General features: G+C 46.7%; 3 protein-coding genes and 2 non-coding genes across 6 annotated transcripts in view; 2 read left to right on the top strand and 3 right to left on the bottom strand.

The window, feature by feature from the left end:
• Window positions 1-758: 758 nt before the first annotated feature.
• On the top strand, window positions 759-841 carry TRNAL-CAG. Its single transcript has one exon. It is a non-coding gene; the product is annotated as a tRNA-Leu (tRNA).
• Window positions 842-976: 135 nt separating this feature from the next.
• TRNAL-CAG lies at window positions 977-1,059 on the bottom strand. Its single transcript has one exon. It is a non-coding gene; the product is annotated as a tRNA-Leu (tRNA).
• An 823-nt stretch (window positions 1,060-1,882) lies between these two features.
• LOC121664164 (plasmolipin) lies at window positions 1,883-4,696 on the top strand. Its single transcript, XM_042027233.1, is given in 5 exon segments — window positions 1,883-1,933; window positions 1,935-1,988; window positions 3,313-3,486; window positions 3,864-3,983; window positions 4,063-4,696. Coding segments are annotated over 5 exon segments (513 nt in total). The 3' UTR covers window positions 4,177-4,696.
• A 690-nt stretch (window positions 4,697-5,386) lies between these two features.
• LOC121664163 (ADP ribosylation factor like GTPase 2 binding protein) lies at window positions 5,387-13,914 on the bottom strand. Its single transcript, XM_042027231.1, has 7 exons — window positions 13,830-13,914; window positions 12,996-13,113; window positions 10,846-10,904; window positions 9,269-9,375; window positions 8,516-8,601; window positions 7,587-7,683; window positions 5,387-6,499 (listed from the first exon to the last, which is right to left on the bottom strand). Exons 2-7 carry the CDS (start codon window positions 13,031-13,033, stop codon window positions 6,437-6,439), a joined length of 450 nt encoding a protein of 149 aa, XP_041883165.1. The 5' UTR covers window positions 13,034-13,113; window positions 13,830-13,914; the 3' UTR covers window positions 5,387-6,436.
• Window positions 13,915-14,261: 347 nt separating this feature from the next.
• Window positions 14,262-21,700, bottom strand: part of RSPRY1 (ring finger and SPRY domain containing 1) — a 35,864-nt gene continuing 28,425 nt past the window's right edge. For both annotated transcript variants that reach the window (XM_042027229.1, XM_042027230.1), the window contains exons 13-16: window positions 21,385-21,487; window positions 20,116-20,268; window positions 17,878-17,982; window positions 14,262-16,931 (exon numbers count right to left, since the gene is read on the bottom strand). In XM_042027229.1, the coding sequence (XP_041883163.1) occupies window positions 16,835-16,931; window positions 17,878-17,982; window positions 20,116-20,268; window positions 21,385-21,487 (458 nt within the window). In that variant the 3' untranslated portion in view covers window positions 14,262-16,834. The remainder of the gene's footprint in view (window positions 16,932-17,877; window positions 17,983-20,115; window positions 20,269-21,384; window positions 21,488-21,700) is intronic.

Raw genomic sequence — 21,700 nt, 5'->3', positions numbered from 1 at the left:
CTCCCCACAGCGCTTCCCCCAGCATGGCTCTCCTGTCTAACACCCGGTGGAAGAAGGGGAAGGCATGGCCTCCCATGAACCAGCCTAGTGCACGGAAGAGCTTGCATGTGCTCTTAGAACTTGTAATTCCACTTGCCAAAGTTCCTGGTTTCAGATTGATTGAGAGCTGTTAGTCTCAAGCAAATGTAAGCAGCAAAATTTTCAGCTGTGCCTCAACCATCACATCTTTTGGTTGAACTGGGAATGTTAAATGAAGCTGCAGGATGGGGAGGTGATTGTCCCACTTCGCTCTGTGCTGCTGCAGCCTCACCTTGAGTTCTGGGAGCAGGTTTGGGCACCACAGTACAAGAAGTATCTAAAGCTGTAACAGAGCATCCAAAGGAGGCCATGAGGATGGTGTAGGGTCTCGAGGGGAAGCCATGTGAGGAGTGGATGAGGGTACTTGTCCTGTTCAGCGTGCAGAAGAGGATACTGAGGGCAGAGCTCCTTGAGGGCTGCAGCTTCCTCCGGAGAAGCAGCAGAGGGGCAGCACCGATCGCTGCTGTCTGTGACCAGTGACAGGATCCGAGGGAACGGCTGAAGCTGTGCCAGGGGACGTTTAGGCTGGACGTTAGGAAAAGGTTCTTCACCCAGAGGGTGGTCGGGCATTGGAAAAGGCTCTCCGGGGAGGCGCTCACGGCCCGAACTCTGTGAGAGCACAAGGAACGTTCGCAGAGGACCCTCAAATGCAGCACGGGCCGCGAGGGCCGCCCAGTGGTGTCAGGATGGCCGAGCGGTCTAAGGCGCTGCGTTCAGGTCGCAGTCTCCCCTGGAGGCGTGGGTTCGAATCCCACTTCTGACAAACGGGTAGCTTTTTGCATTAGGCTCGCCCGGAGTTCATTCGTTCATTGCTTTTAATTTCGTGCGTTTGTTCCGTTGCGGTTTTTTTTTCCGCCTTCCCCAGCCAAAAGCGGCCGCCGGGCGGCGCAAAAGTAGCTGTCAGAAGTGGGATTCGAACCCACGCCTCCAGGGGAGACTGCGACCTGAACGCAGCGCCTTAGACCGCTCGGCCATCCTGACCTGCCGCTGTTTCGCCTCCTGCGGCCACGTCCCATCGAGATCTCAGCCGGGCGGTTGTGTCCGCTCCCTGCCGGGACACCCCGCGGACAGCACCGGGCCCAGCCCTGTGCCACGGTCTGCATTAACGACCTGCGTGACGGGACCCTCGGCACGTGATACCAAACTGGGAGCAGTGGCTGAGAGTCCAGAGGGTCCTGCTGCCCCTCAGAGGGATCTGGACCGGCCCGAGATACGGGCTGACAGGAATCTCCTGGAGTGGAGGGTGATGAGGCACTACGCAGATTGTCCAGAGAAGCTGTGGCTGCCCCGTCCCTGGAAGTGTTCAAGGCCAGGTTGGAGCAAGGCCAAGGGCTTGGAGCAACCTGGTCTAGTGGAAGGTGTCCCTGCAAGGCAGGAGGTTGGAACGAGGTGCTTTAAGATCACTTCCAACCCAAATTATTCCAGGCTTTAACAAGGAGACGCGTGTCGCCCGGGCCCCGCAGACGATCAACGTCAGGCACCAGGACGCGCTGGGGGCCACCAAATGTCGCCGGTGGGCACCGAGCAGGACACGGCTGCACAGGAAGCTCGCGGTGGCCCGGGCTGCTCCAGGCAGAGCATCGCCAGGATGCGGGGAGCGGGGGCTGGCACGGCGGGGGCCGCCCTTTGTCGGCAGTACCCCGGTACGGAACACACCGGGACACACCGGGAGTGCAGGTTCCGCCGCACGCCCCGGGGTGGCGGGGCGGGGGCAGCCGCGGGGCTCAGCCCGGCCGCCCCGGACCCACCCGCGCCCCGCCCGCGGAGGGGCCGTCCCGGGGCCGTCCCGGGGCCGGTGCGCGGCATGGCGGGGCTGCCCGGCGCCCGGAGCGCCTCCCCGGGCCCCCCCCCCGGCCCTGGACGGCCCCTTCTTGCTCTCGCCGCTCGGGGGGCTGATGGGCGCCCAGGCCGTGAGTACCGGGGAGGGGGCACAGCGGAGGGGGGAGGGCATCACCCACTTTGGCGTTTTTCTTCGGCTGGAAACAGCCCGGGGTCCCTTTGGCTGCCACTCCGACCCCATCTCCGCTGTCTAACCCTAGCTAATCCCCAACCCCAAGACAGTGCAGCCCCTTCTCTCATCCTTCCCTCTGTAAAGCCACAGGAAAATTCGGATTCTTGTGCTCACACCCCTTGCCGGTGGTAACTCCGCTCAGTACATGGTGGTTCCCAGTGCCAGGCACGGGCTGATCCGTGCCGACATCTCCGCAGGGCACAGCCGGTGGGTCGGGGGTGTGTGAAGCACAGTGACTCCAACTGAGGTGTGCTGGGGTTGCTCGTGGGGCTCTCACGCTCCCTGAAACACGCCCAGCTGTCCAGGCTGTCCTCCCAGGCTTTGGCGGCTGCTCTCAGAAGAGCCCAAGGGTCTTTGCACCGTCAAACCGAGCAGCAGCATCACCTCCCCGTTGCTTCAGCGGGCAACCACAATAATCTCCCGCTGGTACTCTCCCCGGGACGTCGGGTACCACATGAGTGCAAATTGGTGGGTGTTCAGCTGCCTACGGTGCTGCACCGCCGCGTGGGAGCCTGTTCTCTCGTCCCCTCTCCTCGGGGCAGTGTTGTGGGGGCAGCAGTGGGATGTGCCCCGAGCAGCCGCTGGGGAACAGCTGGCACAGACCTGGCTCCTGGCTCCAGATTCCAACCCCTGGGCATGGCTGAGCTGGTGGTGACGCAGGGACAAATGCTCAGGGAAGGGGCCGGGAAGGATGCTGGGGGTGCCTTGTAGGAGCGTCAGGAAAGAGAGGTGGAAGCAAGACAAGCAGCAGAGACCTTTCAACTCTGCAGATGGTCCCACCTCTCCAGCCCCTTGCCTAGGCCAGACTGTTAAACAGGCGCCTGCTTTCCCTGCCAGCAGCCAGAGCAGGGCAGCTCACACGTGCCACCTCTCACTCTTGCAGGAGCCCCCTATACATGTTTCTCCCCAGCACATATTTTGTGATCACGAGTGTCAGAAATGGATGAGACAGACAAGGAGGCATTGTCGGGGCGGCCGAGCACCAGGGCGTTGGATGCGGGCAGGACAAAGGCTGTTGTGTTTCCTCATGACAATAAGTGGTGTGGGCTTACACAGGGGCAGAGCGGCTTTCCAAGGAGCCCTTCTCCTGCCAAGTGTGCTGCTGCTTTCCTGGAGTGAGGGGAACCCAGCTGCTCTTGGTGCTGGTGTGCCTGGGCTTGTGATGTTCTGTGTTTCACCTGCAGGAACCAGCCCCTGAACATGTTCCCTGTTTCACCCCACAGGTGCTCGGTTTACTGGTGTGGTCTCTCATCGCCGCCACAACGTACCACCTGCACGCGGCGTATGGCTGGGTGATGTTTGTGTCCCTCTTCTTCTGGATTCTAACACTCCTTTTCTTCGTGACTTACCTCCTGCAGCTTCATCAGAAGTTCTACATGATCCCCTGGCCCCTCGTGGTGTGTAGCTAAGAGGGAGTGAGGGGGGATCCCAAGAGGGAAACATCTTCGAACGATAGTCTGGGAAGGCTTCAGGCTCTTCTGGGCTGATGGAGCAAAGTCCCCTGCACTTTGCACAGTGACATTGTTTCATTCTGCTCCTCAATTGCTTTGAAAATGCTCAAACCAGAAAGTCCTGTGTCAGTCCAGAAAGTTACAGCCACCAACTGCTGCAGTTGTGGTGTCATCCAAAAACCTCCCAACACAACCTGGGGAGCATTTAATGTGTTCTCCTGGGGAATGGGGAGGAATGTGAACCTGAGCCTTTTGCTCCTGTCTCATCCCAGCAGGCATGAGCCTGAGCCCAGACCTCACAACCTCCTCTTTGCTTTCCCCAGCTGATGATCTACAACGCTGTGGCCACCGTGCTGTACATCACCGCCTTCGTGACGTGCGCGGCTGCTGTGCAGCCGACGTCCTGGCGGCAGTGGGACTACAACCGCAGAGCTGCCGCCTCTGTGAGTACTGGCGGGCAGGGGAGGGCCGAGGGACTGGGGCAGCCACCGCGGTCACACGTGGCATCTGCTCCTTTTGCAGTTCTTTGCCTGTGTCACGATGATCACCTATGGGGTGAGCACCTTCCTCAGCTTCCGCGCCTGGAAAGGGCTCGGCAGCAACGCGGCCACCAGCCAAGTGACTGACCACGCGTAAGGAGTGGACAGCAAAGCCCAGCCACGGGCCCCCCTGCGCCAGCTTGTACCAGGCTTGGTGGCTTGGAGCCTCATGTGCCACCAGGGCTCGTTTTGGGACCAGCCTGTGTGGGCAGTAGTGGTCAGCACTGGCTCACATGGATGCTGCCCTGTGGTTTCCGATGATGCTTCCAGCTGACGTGCCCACAGCACAGCCCCACCAGCATCGCCACTGGGGCTCGCTGGGGCTGCAGCTCCTGCTCATCCCTGGGGGTCATCTGGATCCTCACTGGAGCAGCTCCACTGAGGGGGCTCAGCCAATTTGGCACAGTCCAGTACTAAAATTCACTAACCCAAGCCCAGGCTCTCCTCTCTGCTCATTCACAGCTACAGTGTAAGTAATTGCAATTAACGGGGTGCAGAAACAGTGGCAGAGCTGGAAGATGGGAGAAGCAAAGGAAGCAGTCATAACTGCTCTTGTATTGATTTCTAACAATTTGAATATAAATTTTATGCTTTAAATAAAAACATTCCTAAATCCAGCACTGGATTCTGTCATGAGAAAACTTGTCTTGTGAGGAGGCAGCACGTACAGCACAGCAGGGACAGCAGAGATGTCACTGCAGAGGTGACGGTCCCTTCCCACTCCATGTGGGTTTTAGCCCATGTGGGCTATGGAAGGAACAAGTCCACAGGGTTCACCTCTCATTGCTTTATGCACACACACGCTCAGAGTGTGCATCCAAGACCACAAGAATACGAACGAGGTGCCAAGGCTTTGATCACTCCCTCTTCCTGGCTCAGCACCACACACTCCCGAGTTCACCTAATTAACCAGCAAGTCAATTTTGCCCATTAGCTGCAGGTCATTTTCAGAAATTACAATCAAGTCTGCAAAAGCTCTGGGAACACAGGATCAGCACCTTGGGAGAGGGAAGAACCATGCTGCTCCTCCCATGCTGCAGAACACAAATTTCACCTTTTGGGTGTTTGTCAGAACGAGAAGTGATGCCCAGCCAGGCAGAGCAGCTTTTCCTTTCACACCGTTCTTGTACAAAGTAGTAAAAGTAGCTTCAGTGAGTTCAAAAGCTGGTGCAAGCTGAGCTACACTGCAAATCTTACTGCATGCTCTGCATGGGAGAGGTTTCACCAGGTTGTCTGCAGAGGTAGACTCAGGAAATGGAACTGCATTGTTGGAAGGTGAGAACTGAAAATGAACTGGACACATGGCATTGGCCCATGACAGATCTGCCTTTATTTGGTTGTCAGTGAGTAAATCAAGGGTCAAATTTCCACAAATATGAATATATAGACATACATATAAATCAGGAACAGTAAGGAAATAAAAAAATAAAATTAATAAAAATAAACATGGGAGGTCACTATTGAATTCCATAGTCTAAAGAGAAAGCTTACCTATAAACGCTGATAAAGGACACCAGTCTCAGCTTTCCAAACTCTGACATGTTCCAAATTAGTTTTGTTAGCATTTCTCCAGATTCAACTGCATCACTAGGCAACTGAGGCTGCAGAATCTGCATCTCTTTGGGAAGGACGTGACCAAAGAAACGATGTGCTGTTCCTATAAAGCAGCTGATGGCTGATCAGCATGAGTTCTGCCTTGGCACCTTGCAAGCTACTTCCCTGCACACACTGACTTCTCAGTTAAAACCACAGCCTTGAGAACTGAGCACCTTTTATTGCCTGAGGCCAGGCTGGATGGGATTGTGAGCAACCTGGTCTAGTGGAAGGTGTCCCTGCCCATGGCAGGGGGGTTGGAACTGGATGATTTCCAGTTAAACAATGGTGCTGCAAGAATAGAAGGAATAAACTGTTCTGTGTTCAGCAGACAGGACAAAGAACAATGAGCTCAAACTGCAGCTCAGACACTTTATATCAGAGTGCAAAAAGCTCCCTGCAGCAGCAGCAGCAGCAGTTGGACACTGCAGAAAATGGCCCAGACAAACCACAGCGGCTTCTAAGATCCTGGCAGACACGTTAGGAGAAGTTTGGGTAGAGCTGGGAAAGGGAAAGCTGCCTCTCCCAGTCTCTTCCATCCATTTTGTAAAAGGGTATAAAACTCCAGAAAGCTTTGATTTCACCCCCTTGAGAGGGGCCCACAATCCTGGCCCTGCCCACACACCCACCGCCCTCAGAGTCGACGTGGAGCCGAGTCCCCACCCCTCCGTCCCAGCCATCTCTTGGGAATCGCTGCCTTTCACCTCTGAAATCTTAGTAGACCTTGCTTAAAATACAACAGAACTCCCTTCAGAATGACTTGTTTAATGGTTTAATGAAGTCACCACTAACGCACTGCTTAAATCCAGACTTCGACCTTCTTTTTCCTACAAACATGGAAAAAAAGAGAAATCCGTGACTCCATGCTGTTTTGGAATAAGCATTTAAGAAAATGAAACAGGCAATACATTCTCTGCTTGCTGCATCAAATCAAGAGAAAATTACATGTTACTTGAGCATGTGTGATTGAATGTGAGTCCAACAAGATTGTGCAGGAATCCCTGGGGTGAGGGGCCTGTCTGTCCATGTCAGAGCAGAGTCTTGCTCACATCTGGTTGGGAATGCTGTGCCGGTGGCTCAGGGATCTACTGAAATCTGGCTCCTGTCATTTGCCTCTTAGGACACCCCAATCTGCAAATCCCATCTGAAACTCCTCCTGCTGCTGACACATGGACTGACTCTTTCTCTTCAGCCTGTCCCCATTTCCACAAAATTCACAGGGATGGGGAAGGGGCAGAGGCATAACCACAACTGTGACGCTTTTGGTCCTTGTCGAACAGGACTGGACAGACACTGGACAGCACTGATTTTCATTTTGCCAGGAAAAACATCATCCAAAAACCTTAGCAGTTTTGCTAAGCACAGAGAGGAGAAAACAAATGAAAGAGGCTTAAAAAGCTAATTTTGGATAGACTAGGGATAAAAAATAAAAAAAAGATACTGTAGAATCAGAATGGCCAAGGAGGGAAAGGATCTCTGGAGGCCATCTGGGCCAAACCCCATGCTCAAGCAGGGCCACTCAGGACCATGTCCAGACAACTTGAGAATATCTCCAAGGATGGAGACTCCACACCCTCTCTAGGCAAGGAAGCTCTGACAGTGCTCAGAGACCTTCACAGTGAAAAAGTGTTCCCTTCTGTTCATTTGGAAAACAATGTTCACAGATGCAGGAAGTGTGGTGTTCCTGAAGAGCTGCTCACATGCCAGCTTCATTCATGTTTTCTAGAAATTATTAAATGTGCAGTTTGAGTTTAAAAAGGCACTCAGTGAAGTAATTTTTCTTTTGACTCTGGTAGAGCCTTTGATTAAATACTGTAACCTACTGTAGTAACTCTACCTTCAGCACTCTCAGGTGGAGCTACACAAAACCAACAGCTACTGTGCCAATGAAAATAAACAATGTGATATACTCACAGCTCTGTATTCCAAGAACATTTCTTTGAAAGCCAGAAAGTCTGTGAATGTGAGAAGCAGATCAAATATGTCACCTGGCATTTCATCTTTGTGTTGTCTACAGAGAAAAGAAGTTGGGGAGTGAGAAAATTGTGTGAGAAAAAATTGTTATTTTAAAATGGTACAAGGTCAAAAAAGGACAAGTAGAACTGTATCAGTATTTAAACAAGAATGTTACTGCAGGTTATCATATAGCAAAACTGCAGCCAAATATTACCATGCATTATTTCCAATCCGACTACATTATTACATTTATCTACATCTAAGACCTAAGAGTATCACATCAGTCCTTGAAAACCAAACCTGTTTATTTAAGAAGCATTACAAATTAAACAGATTCAAATATTTTAAGATACTCAGCTCCCAATTACACTTGATTTTCTTATTCAAGGGGAAAAACAGTGATCTTTCAAAAACAATCTCTTCATGAAGCTGGTTAAGCTAAAATGACCTGATGCAAAATCTGAACACAAACCAAACTCTTCTCTGAATGCTCCATACAAAAATTGCAATGAAAGAATTTAACCATATGACTGAAACACCACCAGGCTACTGAAGTGGCTGGAAGAAATAAACAAGACCCAGCCTTTTAAGGGTCTGGCTTCAAAGTGACAAGAAATATGAAAATCCTCCAGTGCTCTCATTCCAATTTCTCTTCCTACCCCTTGGGACCCAATATATTTTAGCATGACAATTCAGAAATTTAGAGTAGCAGGACATGCTGAAGGCAAGAAAAGTGATCAGCCACTGCCTGTGTGAACACTTCTTTTTTTAAGTTAAAGTGGAACCAGTATCTAAGGGGAGAACAGTCAAACCTAAGCTTTAGGTAAAAAGAAATAACTGAGAGGCACATAAGCCACCCCTCAGCCAAAAGCAAAGCAGAGACTTACTGCAATGACACTGTGAAAGCAACCATATCAAACCCACGAATCCGATCAAGCAACTTCTCTTCAATGTATTTCTCTACTAAAGAGATCTGAAAAAAAACCCAGACAAACCACCCCAATAAGATCACAACAGATTTCAGAAGCAGATTTCAAACAGCATCCTTACACTGACACCTTCTTGACACTCTGCATGATCCTCACTGGGCACAACTGCAGATTCCTCAGTGGGTGCTGCTGGTTCTGTTCTCACACCAGCCCTGAGGCACAGAGCTGCACATTGTTTGCTGGGGATATTGGTGAGAACAAACACTGACTATTTGTATTTATATTTGTATTTAGGAAAAAATTATTTTCAACTGATTTAATGGTACCGAATAGTAAACTGGTCTAGTTTCTTGATTATGCTTTGCATGAAGGATGTGATTGAATTATCCTATACAAGATATACTACAACTGGAAAAGAAGAAAGTTTGCACACATGCTAAACACATTATTTACTACAGCAGTAGGCTAAATTTCTGTTCAAGGGAGCTACACAACTTACAAAATATCTCTAGAAAATTTTGTATGAAACAAAAAAAGAAAGGAACCTAAAGCCTCAGGAAAAACCTTTCTTGCTTGCAGATCATGGCTGTGCTTCTGAAGGAGACAGGAATCATGTTGGGATCTGCTCCATGTAAGCCAGCATTTTATAAAGGGAAAACTATATAAAGATAAAAAAGCAATACACAAGAAAAATAGGAAAAGGCATCTTACATATTCATTAAAAATGTCAGTATAGATGAGCTTGTTTTCTTCTGAGTCATCAAACTCCTGGTAGTGCTTCTCCAAAAAATTCCTCTGTATTAACTGGAAATCATCATCTGACAACAACAACAGAAATGCAGCACAGAGTTACAAGTTTGGTCATTCTTTCTGTAACACAAACCCACATTCACTGATCCTCTGCTTCCCTGCTGTAACCACAGAGCCCTGCACATGTGCAGAGTTCATCACATCAGCACCACAGCTGCTGCCAAACCACCACTTCTGACCCATCTCTGGGAGGACACAGGCTGCTGGTGAAATATTACCAAAACAGTCCTCCTGCTCTACATTTATTAATAAAGTTATTTATTCAGAACCTCTTTTTGCTCTGACTCTAAAGTCAGCAAAACATCTGTATTTTTTATTAAGTGAATACCTCTTCCCTACAAGAACTCAATGTTTTTCCCTTTGAATTTACAAATATTAGTGAAACTCCCAGATTAATTTCCAACTGCCAAAGAATTTTTTTCCAGTTGTGGAAGAAAATAAGAGTAAAAATTAACATGGGAGGTCACTATTGAATTCCACAGAATAGGTCTGAAGAGAAAGCTTACCTATAAACACTGGTAAAGGACACCAGTCACAGCTTTCCAAACTCTGACATGTTCCAAATTAGTTTTGTTAGCATTTCTCCAGATTCAACTGCATCACTAGGCAACTGAGGCTGCAGAATCTGCATCTCTTTGGGAAGGACGTGACCAAAGAAACGATGTGCTGTTCCTATAAAGCAGCTGATGGCTGATCAGCATGAGTTCTGCCTTGGCACCTTGCAAACTACTTCCCTGCACACACTGACTTCTCAGTTAAAACCACAGCCTTGAGAACTGAGCACCTTTTATTGCCTGAGGCCAGGCTGGATGGGATTGTGAGCAACCTGGTCTAGTGGAAGGTGTCCCTGCCCATGGCAGGGGGGTTCAGTGATCTTTAAGGTCCATTCCAACCCAAAACATTCTGTGATTCTGTCACCATCTTCGTGCTTTAAGGCTGGATACAAAGAAGTAAGGTTCCCCATTCTTGCAGCTTTCAGTGCTGGAACAGCACCAACTCTCAGTCTGCAGCTCAGACACTTTATATCAGAGTGCAGACGGCTCCCTGCAGCAGCAGCAGCTGGGCACTGCAAAAAACTGCCCAGACACACCATGGTGGCTTCTAAGAATATCCTGACAGACAAATTAGGACAAGTTTGGGCAGAGCTCGGGAAGGGAAGGTATCTTTCACAGTGTTTTCCATAAAAATCCCAGAAAGCTTTGATTTCTCTGTGAGATGCACAAGCATCTTTACTGTTTCTCTAAGAAGCAGTGTACTGCAGTGATGTGGAGAATAATTTTCAGGAGTCATAAGCACAAAGAAGACTTTTATGTATATTTTTACTACACTGCCAGGTTAGGGGTTCATGGGAAGAAAGGAAGGAAAGCTTCCACGAAGCAGACAGGAGCTATTTTAGCTCTGCTGGCTAATTAATAGAAGAGCAGCTGGCAACATGTTTAGCAGCTCTGTTGTTGTCTGTACCTACTTGCAGACCTTACCCATTATGATATCCTCCAGATAGCCAACAACTGCATCAAACTCATCAGAAGTGGTGGAGCTGAAAGCAAAGGAAGACAGAACTGCATATATTTTGACCACAGCAGAAATTAAAGTCAAAATTAAAAAGTGTTAACAAAAGCCTAAGTACAAATAAACCCAGTAACTACAAGATAACTGAAAAACTTCCTAGTTTCAACCTACAAAATAATCCATGGCACTGATGAGAAGACTGCTCCATGGAGATTCTCATCAGGCCTCTACTCTATTTCCTCCCAGTAAGGTGCCTAACTGCAAGGAAGAATAAATGTTGTTTTACTGGCATTACTGTCAAGATAATTCTAGTTCTGCTGCAAAAGAATGTAAAGAGTGTAATTAGAACAGCAAATTAAGCCTTTTCCAACCCACAAATCCCAGCTGCTACCAGTTTCCCTTCTCTTTCCTGCATTAACTGCACATGGTGATCACAGACCTGTAGACACTCTAGAGAATATTTTGAAATACTTGGTCTTGTGGAACCACTTAAACTGAATGTATACACAAGTACTACATAACTGAAGAACTTAAATATTGTTATTATGCAAGAAACATCCTCTTGTGCCCCAAACTAATGGGAGACTCTCCTAAGATTATTCTATCATGAGCAAATATTAAACACCATTATGGATCTGAAGTCATCCAGGGAAGAAACCCTTGGTACAAGCATCAGGAGTCTGGATCTATTATTGTGCAACTTGTTCAGACACAGTAAATAATCCACAGGATGTCTTTGGCATTCACAGCTCATCTTTAATGGGAGATGAACTCTTCCTATATTCTCCAAGAGATGAAAGACAAGCTTTTCTCACACGAGGGTAACAAGTCTCAAAGAAACAGGGACATTTGTCCTTAAGAAAAAAAATTAGCCTCGATCAGTGAAAGCACCATTTAAATTCAATTGAATGTTTCTTTCTCATCAGTAAACAGAGCAGGATAGCCCTTCAAAGTTTTGAAAAGCTCATTAAAGTTACTTTGCTATTAGAGACTACTCCAGTGAAATTAATCCAATAGTAGTTTAGCCGACAGTTTTCCTATAATCAGGCTCGCTCTGATCAGGAAAAATTAAGAAACCTTTGATTTTAAAAGGCGTCAGCTCAGCGAACGATCTCCTAGTAACAACATTCCTGATCCTGGGAGATGAGCGGAGCCAAGGCAAGGCCTGGAAGAGCCCACGAGAGGGCGGCACAGGGCCGGGAGCGGGGCTGGCCTGGCCCGGCCCAGGGGACACACCCGGGCAGCTCACCTGGCCTCAGTGCTTCCCTTGGCATGCAGGCTTTGCTATGCATAATTTCCACTCTTTTCTCCCCCTCCAAATAATGCTACTGCTAGTTTTATAGCTTATCCTAACAGCAACAGAAAAAGTGTTAATTTAAACCCTGGTTTAAGTCCGTGCAAATAATGGAATTTTAACTGTTCCAAAAGACACCAGTTCCATCTCTTTGTACAACACACATGCATCCGCACACCTACAGAGACACGTGCTCACCAACCCTGTGGTTTAATTCACCTCATCATCCCCAGTTTGGGCCAGCACAACCTGTGCCGCTGAAGCAGCCCTGGCATGGGGCCATTTGTGAGAGTCTGAGGCTGAAAGAGTTAAATCCATGCATGACAGAGGCACAGTCACACATCCCCTTCTGCCACAACTCTTAGGAGAAGGGTATGGCAGACACTTGTGGGATGGAATCTGCCAGTGTGAAATTTGGTTGAGGTCACCTGTGAATGGTCTCAGGTTTAGAAGGAGGGCACTCAAACACAGAGGAAGAGTCTCCTCCTAGGATCAACGACATAAGACAACAAACACTCTTGAAAAGGAGAAATTCTGAATTTAAAATGAACACCGGAAAAAGCAATTTCCAAGCCTTTCAGCTTGCTCTGATCCCTCAGCAGAGGTACCCAGTGCTACACTGACCACAGTGATATTTAGTTCACCTAACTCTGCACTGATGTTATTTCCTCTTGCAGCTTTGCATTCTGCACCTTTGTTCTCCTGAGGCAGAATCTACTCATCAGCATGGTGTAAGTTCATTCGTGTAATTATATTCCTATTAAGATATTTTAATTAGCAATTAGCTTATTGAAAATCTGACACATGAGAATGTAGCATACTCACGTGGCTACACCCAAACTTTCTCCATCAGAAGTCTCCATTGTTCCTTCCTAGCCAGAGTGGAAGAGATAATCTGTATGTTGCTGCTGTTAGTGGTTATTTCTTCTTTTTGACCAAAGTGCTAAGGAATAACACGACTTAGTGTTAATACAAATTCAATTGCTAAATTACCATACATTTCCCAAAGAGCAAATCAGGAGATAAATTTTAATTTTTAAACATAGGAATTCCAACATCACATTCTTCCAAAGTTAATTCTACTACTTTTCTGCAATAACCCAAATTCTCTAGAAACTTTTTCTACCTATTCAGAGAACAGGCTCAAAATGCAACCAGTCCCTATAAAGGGGTTTCGGGTCACCTCTACATCTTTTCTCCTGAAACATCTATGGCTATTATAGAACTGAAGCCAGATAAGATGAAAGTGCCACCCTGCTCCAGTGTGTCCCAGACCCGGCTCGCAGGCCAGGCTTTGGACAGCGATCCCAGGGGCTGTGTCCCGGCCGGACGCTCGGCCCGTGGCTGTCAGCAGATGCCGATCCACGCCGGGAACAGGGCACACGCACCCCGGGGCCGCTGGCGATGGGAACCCGCTGCTCTCGCCACCCTCGCCGGGCTGTACCCACCGCCGGCCCTCGGAGCAGCCCCGGGGCACCACCGCGAACACGGCAGGGGGCAAAGCCCCGTCCCTCCCCCGGCACCCAGTCCGCCTGTCTCCCTTTCCTCAAAGGGACCCAGGACAGCGGGCCGTCACTCTCCCTTCTCCACAAAGCGCCTCGGCAGTGGCATCCCCCCGTTCCCCGGGACCGCGGCCCCGCGCCCCCCGCCCGCACTCACTGCCCTCAGGCCGGCGCGGAGCCCCCGCCCCTCGGGCCGTCTCCTGGGGAACGCGCTCTTCCGCCCCGCCCGCAGCCAATGGCAGCGCGGCTCCGGCGCGCTGGGCCCGCCCCCGGCCCGCCCGGCCAATCAGAGCGCGGCGGGGGCCGCGCGGGAAGGCGGGGCCGCCGCCATGGCGGGCTGGGGAGCGCGTCCTGGGCGGGCCGGGTCCCGGCCTGCGGGGCGGACAGTGAGACAGCGGTACTCGCTTGGGAGTGGCGTTAGTAAAAGGGGTTTCTCATCAGAGAGTAGAGCTCTGAGGGTTGGGGACAGCACGCAGCTGCTGCAGCCCAGGGATCAGAGCGATGAGCTGGGCCGCCCCGGCACGAATATTCCACCCGAGCGCATACAGGTGCCCCGCTCTCACCAGGACAGGAATTAAAGAACAACAAACAGCCTTCAGGATGTTTTTATTGTTGAATGGACAACTTTGCTACAATTCATTTCCCCCGATGAGGGCCTGTGGAGTCACCACCTCCCATCCCTCTCCCCAAAGCCAGGGGGAGGGGAGGGAGCAATGGTGACACCGCACTTGTCATGGAGTATCCAGCTTGACAAAGGTGCCCCCGGCGTGGATGGCGGCAGAAAGCCAGTCAAAGTGTACAGTCTTTCCCTTTGTGAAATGAACAGGACAGTTCTCTGCTTCTCTGCAACACAGCTCCCTCCTCTGCCACCATTGGCTTCCTCTGCCCAGCACCAGCTGCATGGAAGACGGTCTGGGGCAAAATTTTCCAAAGCATTCACATCTTTTCCACAAAGAACACAGGCACTTAGTCCCATGTCCACAAAGACAGAGGGGCTCTAAGGTCACCTCCAGTCCAAGGGGACAGCAGATGCCTAGAAGCCACTGTGGACTTGGGCCTGAAGACCTTAATCTCATAGAGCAGTTGATACAAAGTAGGAGTCCTAGGCACTTCTGAAAATTTTACCTCAGTTAATCCTGGCCAGGGAAACCAAAGCCCTGAAGTTACTAGACTCTAGTAAGGCAGAGTTCAAAATGGTTCTGTCCCACCTCTTCCCTAAAGTATGATTTGTAACTTTGTACCTTAGGGATAAAAACTGACCATTGCATTTGGAAGCGCTTAAAACTTCATTTCAAGTGACCCTTGTGGCAGTGATGGCAGTCATGTTTGCTCACTGAACACCGAGCTGGAAGGGACTCAGCCCTGACTGAAAACATGGATACAGCAAAACATTGTAAAGTACAGTCAGCGAGGAAATGAGATCCCTGTGGCACAGATTTGCCAGTCTGACTTTAATCAAACCAGGCATCCAAGGTGGAAGAGAATCCACATTTTAGCAAAAACACTAACGAGCACTCTGCTTCTGAATCCAGTCTACATTTGGACAAAAGTCAACATAAAAATGATGGACAGAACTTTCCTAATTCACACATGTCTGGATGAAGTTCAGCACCCTTGAGTTAGCAAAGGCAGAAGGTGAAAGGAGTTGCTAGAGAGCTGGGTTCTGGAACCTGTGTGCAGAGATCCCAGCTCCTACAGAGGTCAGTAGGAAGCCAGAGCACTCAGCAGGAAGAAGCAGCCTCAGCTCTGCTTTGTTAGCGCTTCATAGTACAATAAAGATAATTAATGATTTTAAAAATAAGTTACATCACACCATGAGAATTCACTACAACAGCCTCTGCTGCTGAATCACTGCCAAGAAGTGGGATGGTTTTGGTGTAAGTTGTGTGTGAATTAGCGAAGTTCTACTATACAGACAGACTAATTTAAAAAAAAAAAATCAACTGGTGCAAGACTTGGAAGAGACCAAGTCATATCCTCAGTTGGTGCAAAATAAGCAGAACCCCACCGATTTTTGTGCTACTTCCCTGACACCAGCTGTGAACCCTGATTCCTTGTAGAAACCTAGTAAAAGTCAAGAGCTGCCTACCGAAGTGCATCCTTAACATACAAACATCACAAATGTGTAATTAAAGTGGAGCAGAGATTCCCACTGTATGATCCCTACCAAAAATAGGAAGTGTGGCCCCAAACCTGCTCAGAGCAGGACTGACATGTGGCAAGCAAGGTGCATTTTTAAGGAATTAAGAGTAAGACTGAAACTGCTATCCAAATAACCTTGTTTTAAATAAACTGGTCCAGAATACTCCTCTAATATTTTAAGATATATTCACTTTGGAAAAATTGAGCTAACTTTCAAAAACAACACTGATTAAAAAAGATGTTTGATGATACCTTAAAAAATACCCAGAATATCAAATTAATTCCAGTCCAGCATTATAATTAGTTAAGAATACCTCCTGAAAATTATAACCTCACCAAAAAATGTGGGTACTGAAGTTAAAAGCATCAGAAACATCATGTACTTGAAAATACCACTAATCTTTTAACGTTTTAAAAACAAATCAGAACATTCTTTGGAATTACCAAGTTATTAAAACCTGTGAGTTTCTCTACAGTCTCCACACTGTCTTTTCAAATCAGTCTGTGTACAGATGCAGTCTGTGAGCAGTTTAATATCGGAAAATACAGAGTCTCTGACCAGCAGGAGGCTACATTAAACAGGAAAACATTGGCATTCTTTTTTTAGTACTGACTTCTGCCAAAAAAAGAGACTTTCGAGCACAAGACAGCACAGCCCTGTTTTAGGAAATACTTATTTTCTCTTCTTTTCTAAAATGCATTGTATGTGTACTTCCAGTGCAAATTTTTTCAGCACTTGTGACAGGCGAGAAGGAAAAGGGGAAGAAGAGACAACTCCCTCTGCTCTTGCTCGGAGGAACCAATAGCCATAGCTCCTGACTGCTGAAACCAGCTCCCATTGCTGGCAGCTGGAAATAGCTTATTAAAGATTTCGGTTTTAAGATTAACAGATTACAAGTTAGCATGAAATCTGGCCGTGGCTATGGTTCTATGTGCATAAAGACTGGTTAGAGATGCTTTCCCCTTTCAGTATTGGTTGGAGTTCATTAAAAACAAGTCTGTGGTATTTCTCCACATGTGTCATGAAATGTGAGAGATCTGTCTGACTCGGGTTTGTATTTCCTGTCGACACAAAGGGCAGGTCTCCAGTTGCAAGGCACACTCCATGCACAGGTCACTGAAGGAGAAGAAAAATCAGTTAAAGCCTGCTTTTACAGTATGAAAAGCTAATCAACAACAACAAAATAATACAAGCACTAAGCAGTTCAGCCAGCCTGCCAGAGGCACAGTCAAGTTAAGTCCCTCAGTGTGGAGATTAGGCATTGCAAATCAGGTGTGCACCCATTTACAGGCTTTGAGAGGAGCTCCTGCTGCTCAGCATCTCCCAGACCTGCAGCTGCTCCTGCAGTTGGTCGGGATCCCACTTCCCTGTGCTCATTAATCCTAGCACTCATGCTGGTCTGGAGAGCAGCAGCCCCAGTGCCCTGCAGCAACTTCTCCACTTCTTACTGGCACACACCAGGCACATCTCTTTTTAACTTTCCAGCATCTAGACACATGGCAAGATTCCTTCCATGAGTGCTCTAAAACCCTAAGGAATTGGGGCTTAACTGGATTCATTTCCTAGTAGGCTGCTTAAAGGCAGGCAAGTGCTATTATGGTATAACTCGTACTGCTGTCTCATTTTTAGCTTTTAGAGGAATTTGTGACTTGAGACAATCCATCTGCTGAACATTTCATGAGTATGTGAGTATATTATGAATTTTCTGCACTCCTCACGTGATCTGGATTTTGCAGCACCAGTATCAAGCACTAATCAGTAAAGCCTTTGACATCAGGGAATTAAGACTCAGTAGCCCAGGGCAGCACATAGATGTAGCCTCAATACTTCTCCAAACACACACAGAATTAGGGGTTCAATCTGCTCAGGTCTAGGGTGAGGGGAACAATGGGAATACTGTGTTTAACCTCTGCATGTCACATCCTTAAAAGGAGGGAAGGTTATTTCCTTTATCCTGGGGAATCAATCAAGATGAGCAGGGACTACATACGGCCTCATCTAAGCTGAATGTCACACACACATTTTCCTATTTCTTTGGTTTTGGGTTTTTTTAAGGTTTTACCTGTGTCCACACGGCCTGAGTTCTGTGTCTGCTACCTCATCACAGCAAAGTGTGCAGCAGTTCTCTCTGATACTCACTTGCTTCAGCAAAGCCAGGCGCCTGTGTCTGAAGGGAGAGGAACAGACTCCCTCAAAAATTCGTTTGACTCAAAGCAATAGATTCAAAACTATTCTGAGAATTGCATCAAGGCCAACATAACACCTGCCTGTGCTACACCACACTGCTGATAAACATCGATCACAACTTCCCACAAAAAAAGGCTTAACACACCCAGAGACCTGCAAAACAGTCTTTGCTTCCCTATTCTGGTCTGTCAGAAAGGGACAAAGAGGGGATCAAATAACAATTCTCCTAGTTCCTGCAGCTGAACATCTAAAGAAATTGTTCTTTGTACGTGGGTACTTCTAGGCCTTAAGAAAAAAACCCCAAGTAAATAAACCTCACAAACCCATGTATCAACAATATACAGAAACCCTATAATGCTCTAACACAGTTTAAAAGAATAAAACCTGCAAATTAAATCAACATTCCAGTATGGCAACAGCCACAAGGGAGACTAAACAGATAAAAATCCCCCATTTGATGAAATGAGACATTTCCCATCTGGAACACACACACCACTCATCAAAACTGCTCAATGGCAGGGTGATGTGTCTTGCCCCAACACCAGATGCACTAAATTCAGCACAGCTCTGCATGAGTTTATGTTAAATCCTGTCATGGATAATTAGGGTCCACTCATACAGGCCTTTGCCTTATCTCCTATCACTTTTAAGATGATCAAAGCTATCTTTTAATTTAGGATTGGTTTATCATTTCCAAGCAGTTCAGGCTGTAGGGCAGGGATGATCTTTGTTTACACAAAGAACAACAGTGTCCAACCTTGAATGGAGCCTTTCAGTGCTATTGCATAATGAATGGTCTGTAACACAGGAGGCCAGGTTTCACCAGTCAGGCATTAACAGGAAACCAGTCTCCCTGAGCTGATCTCTCATCTTTTGGCACCATCATGTAACAGCTCTCAGAGCTATCGCCTGAACACTGCAAGAGCCGTGCCAGAACAACACCAGTCCCATCTGAGCATCAGCCAGAAACTGCAAACCCCTCATCCAGTGTGGGACACTACTAAGACAGAACACTTAATTTGAAAAGGGAGGGTGACAAATTTGTACCTAACAGATCATCTTAAATCAGACTCTTCACTTAAAGCACCTGCAGTCTCAAGCAGGTGTAATTTACTCTGGCTATATGCAAGCACAGAAAGATTTTGCAAGCTGCATTTGATTTTCTCTGCATAAATACAATATCCTGAGCCTCAGACTTTGCCAATGTGTGACTCCAACCCAGAAGTAAGGGTTTTCTTTTATTTTTAAACACTATGATCCTTAAGTACCTCAAATACACTTGATCAAAGCTAGGTAATTCAAAATTAGGCTCTGAATTTTATTACAGCTGGGGTACCTCTCCAACAACCTCGCCCCCACTTGATTAGTTGCAACTTAGGTTTGTTTCAGTCACATACATCAGCACCAGTCTGAGGGCTATCTTCAGACAAAGCTGGAAATCCAGGGTACATACCAGACTACACTGTATCTGTTACTGTTTGTGTTCCAGTAAGTTATTTTATTACTAATAACTTAAATCAGATGAGCTGTTAGTTTTCATTCCTGCCAGAAGTTTGGAAAAAGTTAAAGAAGAATGTATCCAGACCTGTTTCTATCTGGTTTGAATTATATTTAGGTGGAAAAACACTTCTAAATTTGAATACCCTTTGTCAGTACTATCATTCAAAAATGGGGAAATTTTCATCAGGACCAGAAAAGGACAATTTCAAGATTTGCAATCATTCAGCACCTCCATGCTGCCAACACCACAAACTAGGTCAATTTTAAATAGCACCTCTTTTTTTCTAATTAAGACTATACCTCCTCAATCAACCTAATAATTCTTGGATGGCAGAAGGTACTTTTACTAAAACAGCTTACTATGTGGTACTGGTTCATTTTAATTTAGCTTAATATTACAAGATATATTTTAATGTAATCGATTTTGGTTGCACATCTCCTGCCCTACTGATGAAATTGCACTGGAGCCTATTGCCTCATCATTTTAGAAGAGGGACCTATGGAAGTATGACCCCGTAAGAAATTAATTTGCTGAGTACAAGGCAAGACTTCGCAACTCATCAGTGAAGCATTTTATTTGTCTGCATGCAAACACACAAGGTAGGAGGATTACCTGGGCAAAATGATTTTCTCTTCTGCTGTCAGAAAGGCATGATCATTGAAGGTACTAAACTTCACTGGTGGTGGGTACTTGAAGGGTTTTGCCCCAAAGTTGAACTCACATTGTTGATAGGACATGAAACTTGCTGCAGCAAAAAAGCCTGATCTGCAACATGATGGACAGGCATTTTAGAATGACTTAAATAACAGCAGAGCTTTCCAGACATGTTACTATTACCATTTGAAAATATACCCTGAGACAGAGACAAGTTTAATACCAGTGTTTTGCAGCTAACTGGGAGAACAGCACATTGCAGCTGCACATACTTACCTTGTTTAGTTCTTAATTCCTGAATTTACTATCAGGATTTATCTGAATTTCTTACTGAGTCAGCCAATAAAGTGCCTACTGTACAACTTGTATTAGTCACACTTTCAAAACCACAACTATCACCTCTTTCAAATTTACAGAAAGGGCCAAAATTCAGTAATACCCCAAGTTCTAACAAGTACTCAAGTTTATCAATTACATACTCAAAGAACAGAGCACTAAAGGCTGAATAAAGAAGATTCTCAGCAGCTCTTTAAACTGAACTGCTCTTTACCTGCATCTTGAACTTTATTTTGAGGAGAAAACATGGATGAAATTATTAGCATGGTAGGATTAATTGACAAAGTACTGTAATGTTTCATGAAGCTGCATAGGAAGCTGCTTTCTCAAGTATTACACCAGCTTATCTTTTCCAAAGTAAAAGGCTGAACTTCCCTATGAGAGTTAGAGGAGTTCACCATGTGTTAATTTTAACAACAGCTGGCAAAATAAGCCCAACACCTGCCTGCAATGCTACCAAGAGACATCCTCTGATGAATGTTCAATGTGCTGCTCCAGGAGCTGACCCCAGTGAACAGCAGTCAGTTAACAAGCCCTCTCCAACATTTACAAGATAGGCTTTATTTTTCAGAAGATAAATTCCTCAGGCACCAGAAAATTGTTCATCTTTGCTACAGCCTCATTCTATTTTAATGCTATGCTAATTTGACAGTATAAAACATTGAGCTGAACCTACCTTTGGAAAGTCCAAAGTATTTATTTTGGACCCTGAAATCCACCTGTAAAATTATATCCTTCTTACTGATTTCTAAGCAACTTTCAACAGGGGAACTTGCTTAATGATGGCTTCAGGTAAGTAAATATGAATTTACATCTCAAATTGGAAACTCTTCATATAATTAAAACAATTATCCACAGAGGTCATGTCCTTCCAAATGAGCAGATACTTACACAGCAGATGAAAATACTTGCTTCTCAGCAGGAAGCTGGTTTCCATTTAAATAGAAGATCATTTGCTTTTCTTGCAAGTCTAGTAGAAATCCTATTGTGTCTCCTTACATGCAAAACAAAAATAATTTAAAGATTTAATTTCTGTTAAATGCCAACAGCTGAAACAGTTATTGTTTCAAGTATCACATATGTCACTGTGAGCTGTCTTACTTAAAAGGAACTGTTTGCAAAAGCACAAAAGAAGAAACATTGATACAGACAGCAACGAAAAAAAAAAACTAACCCAAACCAAAATCAAAAAACCCAAGAGAAAATA

Source organism: Corvus kubaryi, unplaced genomic scaffold, assembly GCF_017639235.1.
Source record: "Corvus kubaryi isolate FWS band 111438036 unplaced genomic scaffold, C.kubaryi_AGA036_p1.0 37300, whole genome shotgun sequence".
Lineage (NCBI taxonomy): Eukaryota > Metazoa > Chordata > Aves > Passeriformes > Corvidae > Corvus > Corvus kubaryi.
The sequence above is the reverse complement of the archived record's forward strand: the minus strand, read 5'-3'. Positions and strand labels throughout refer to the sequence as shown.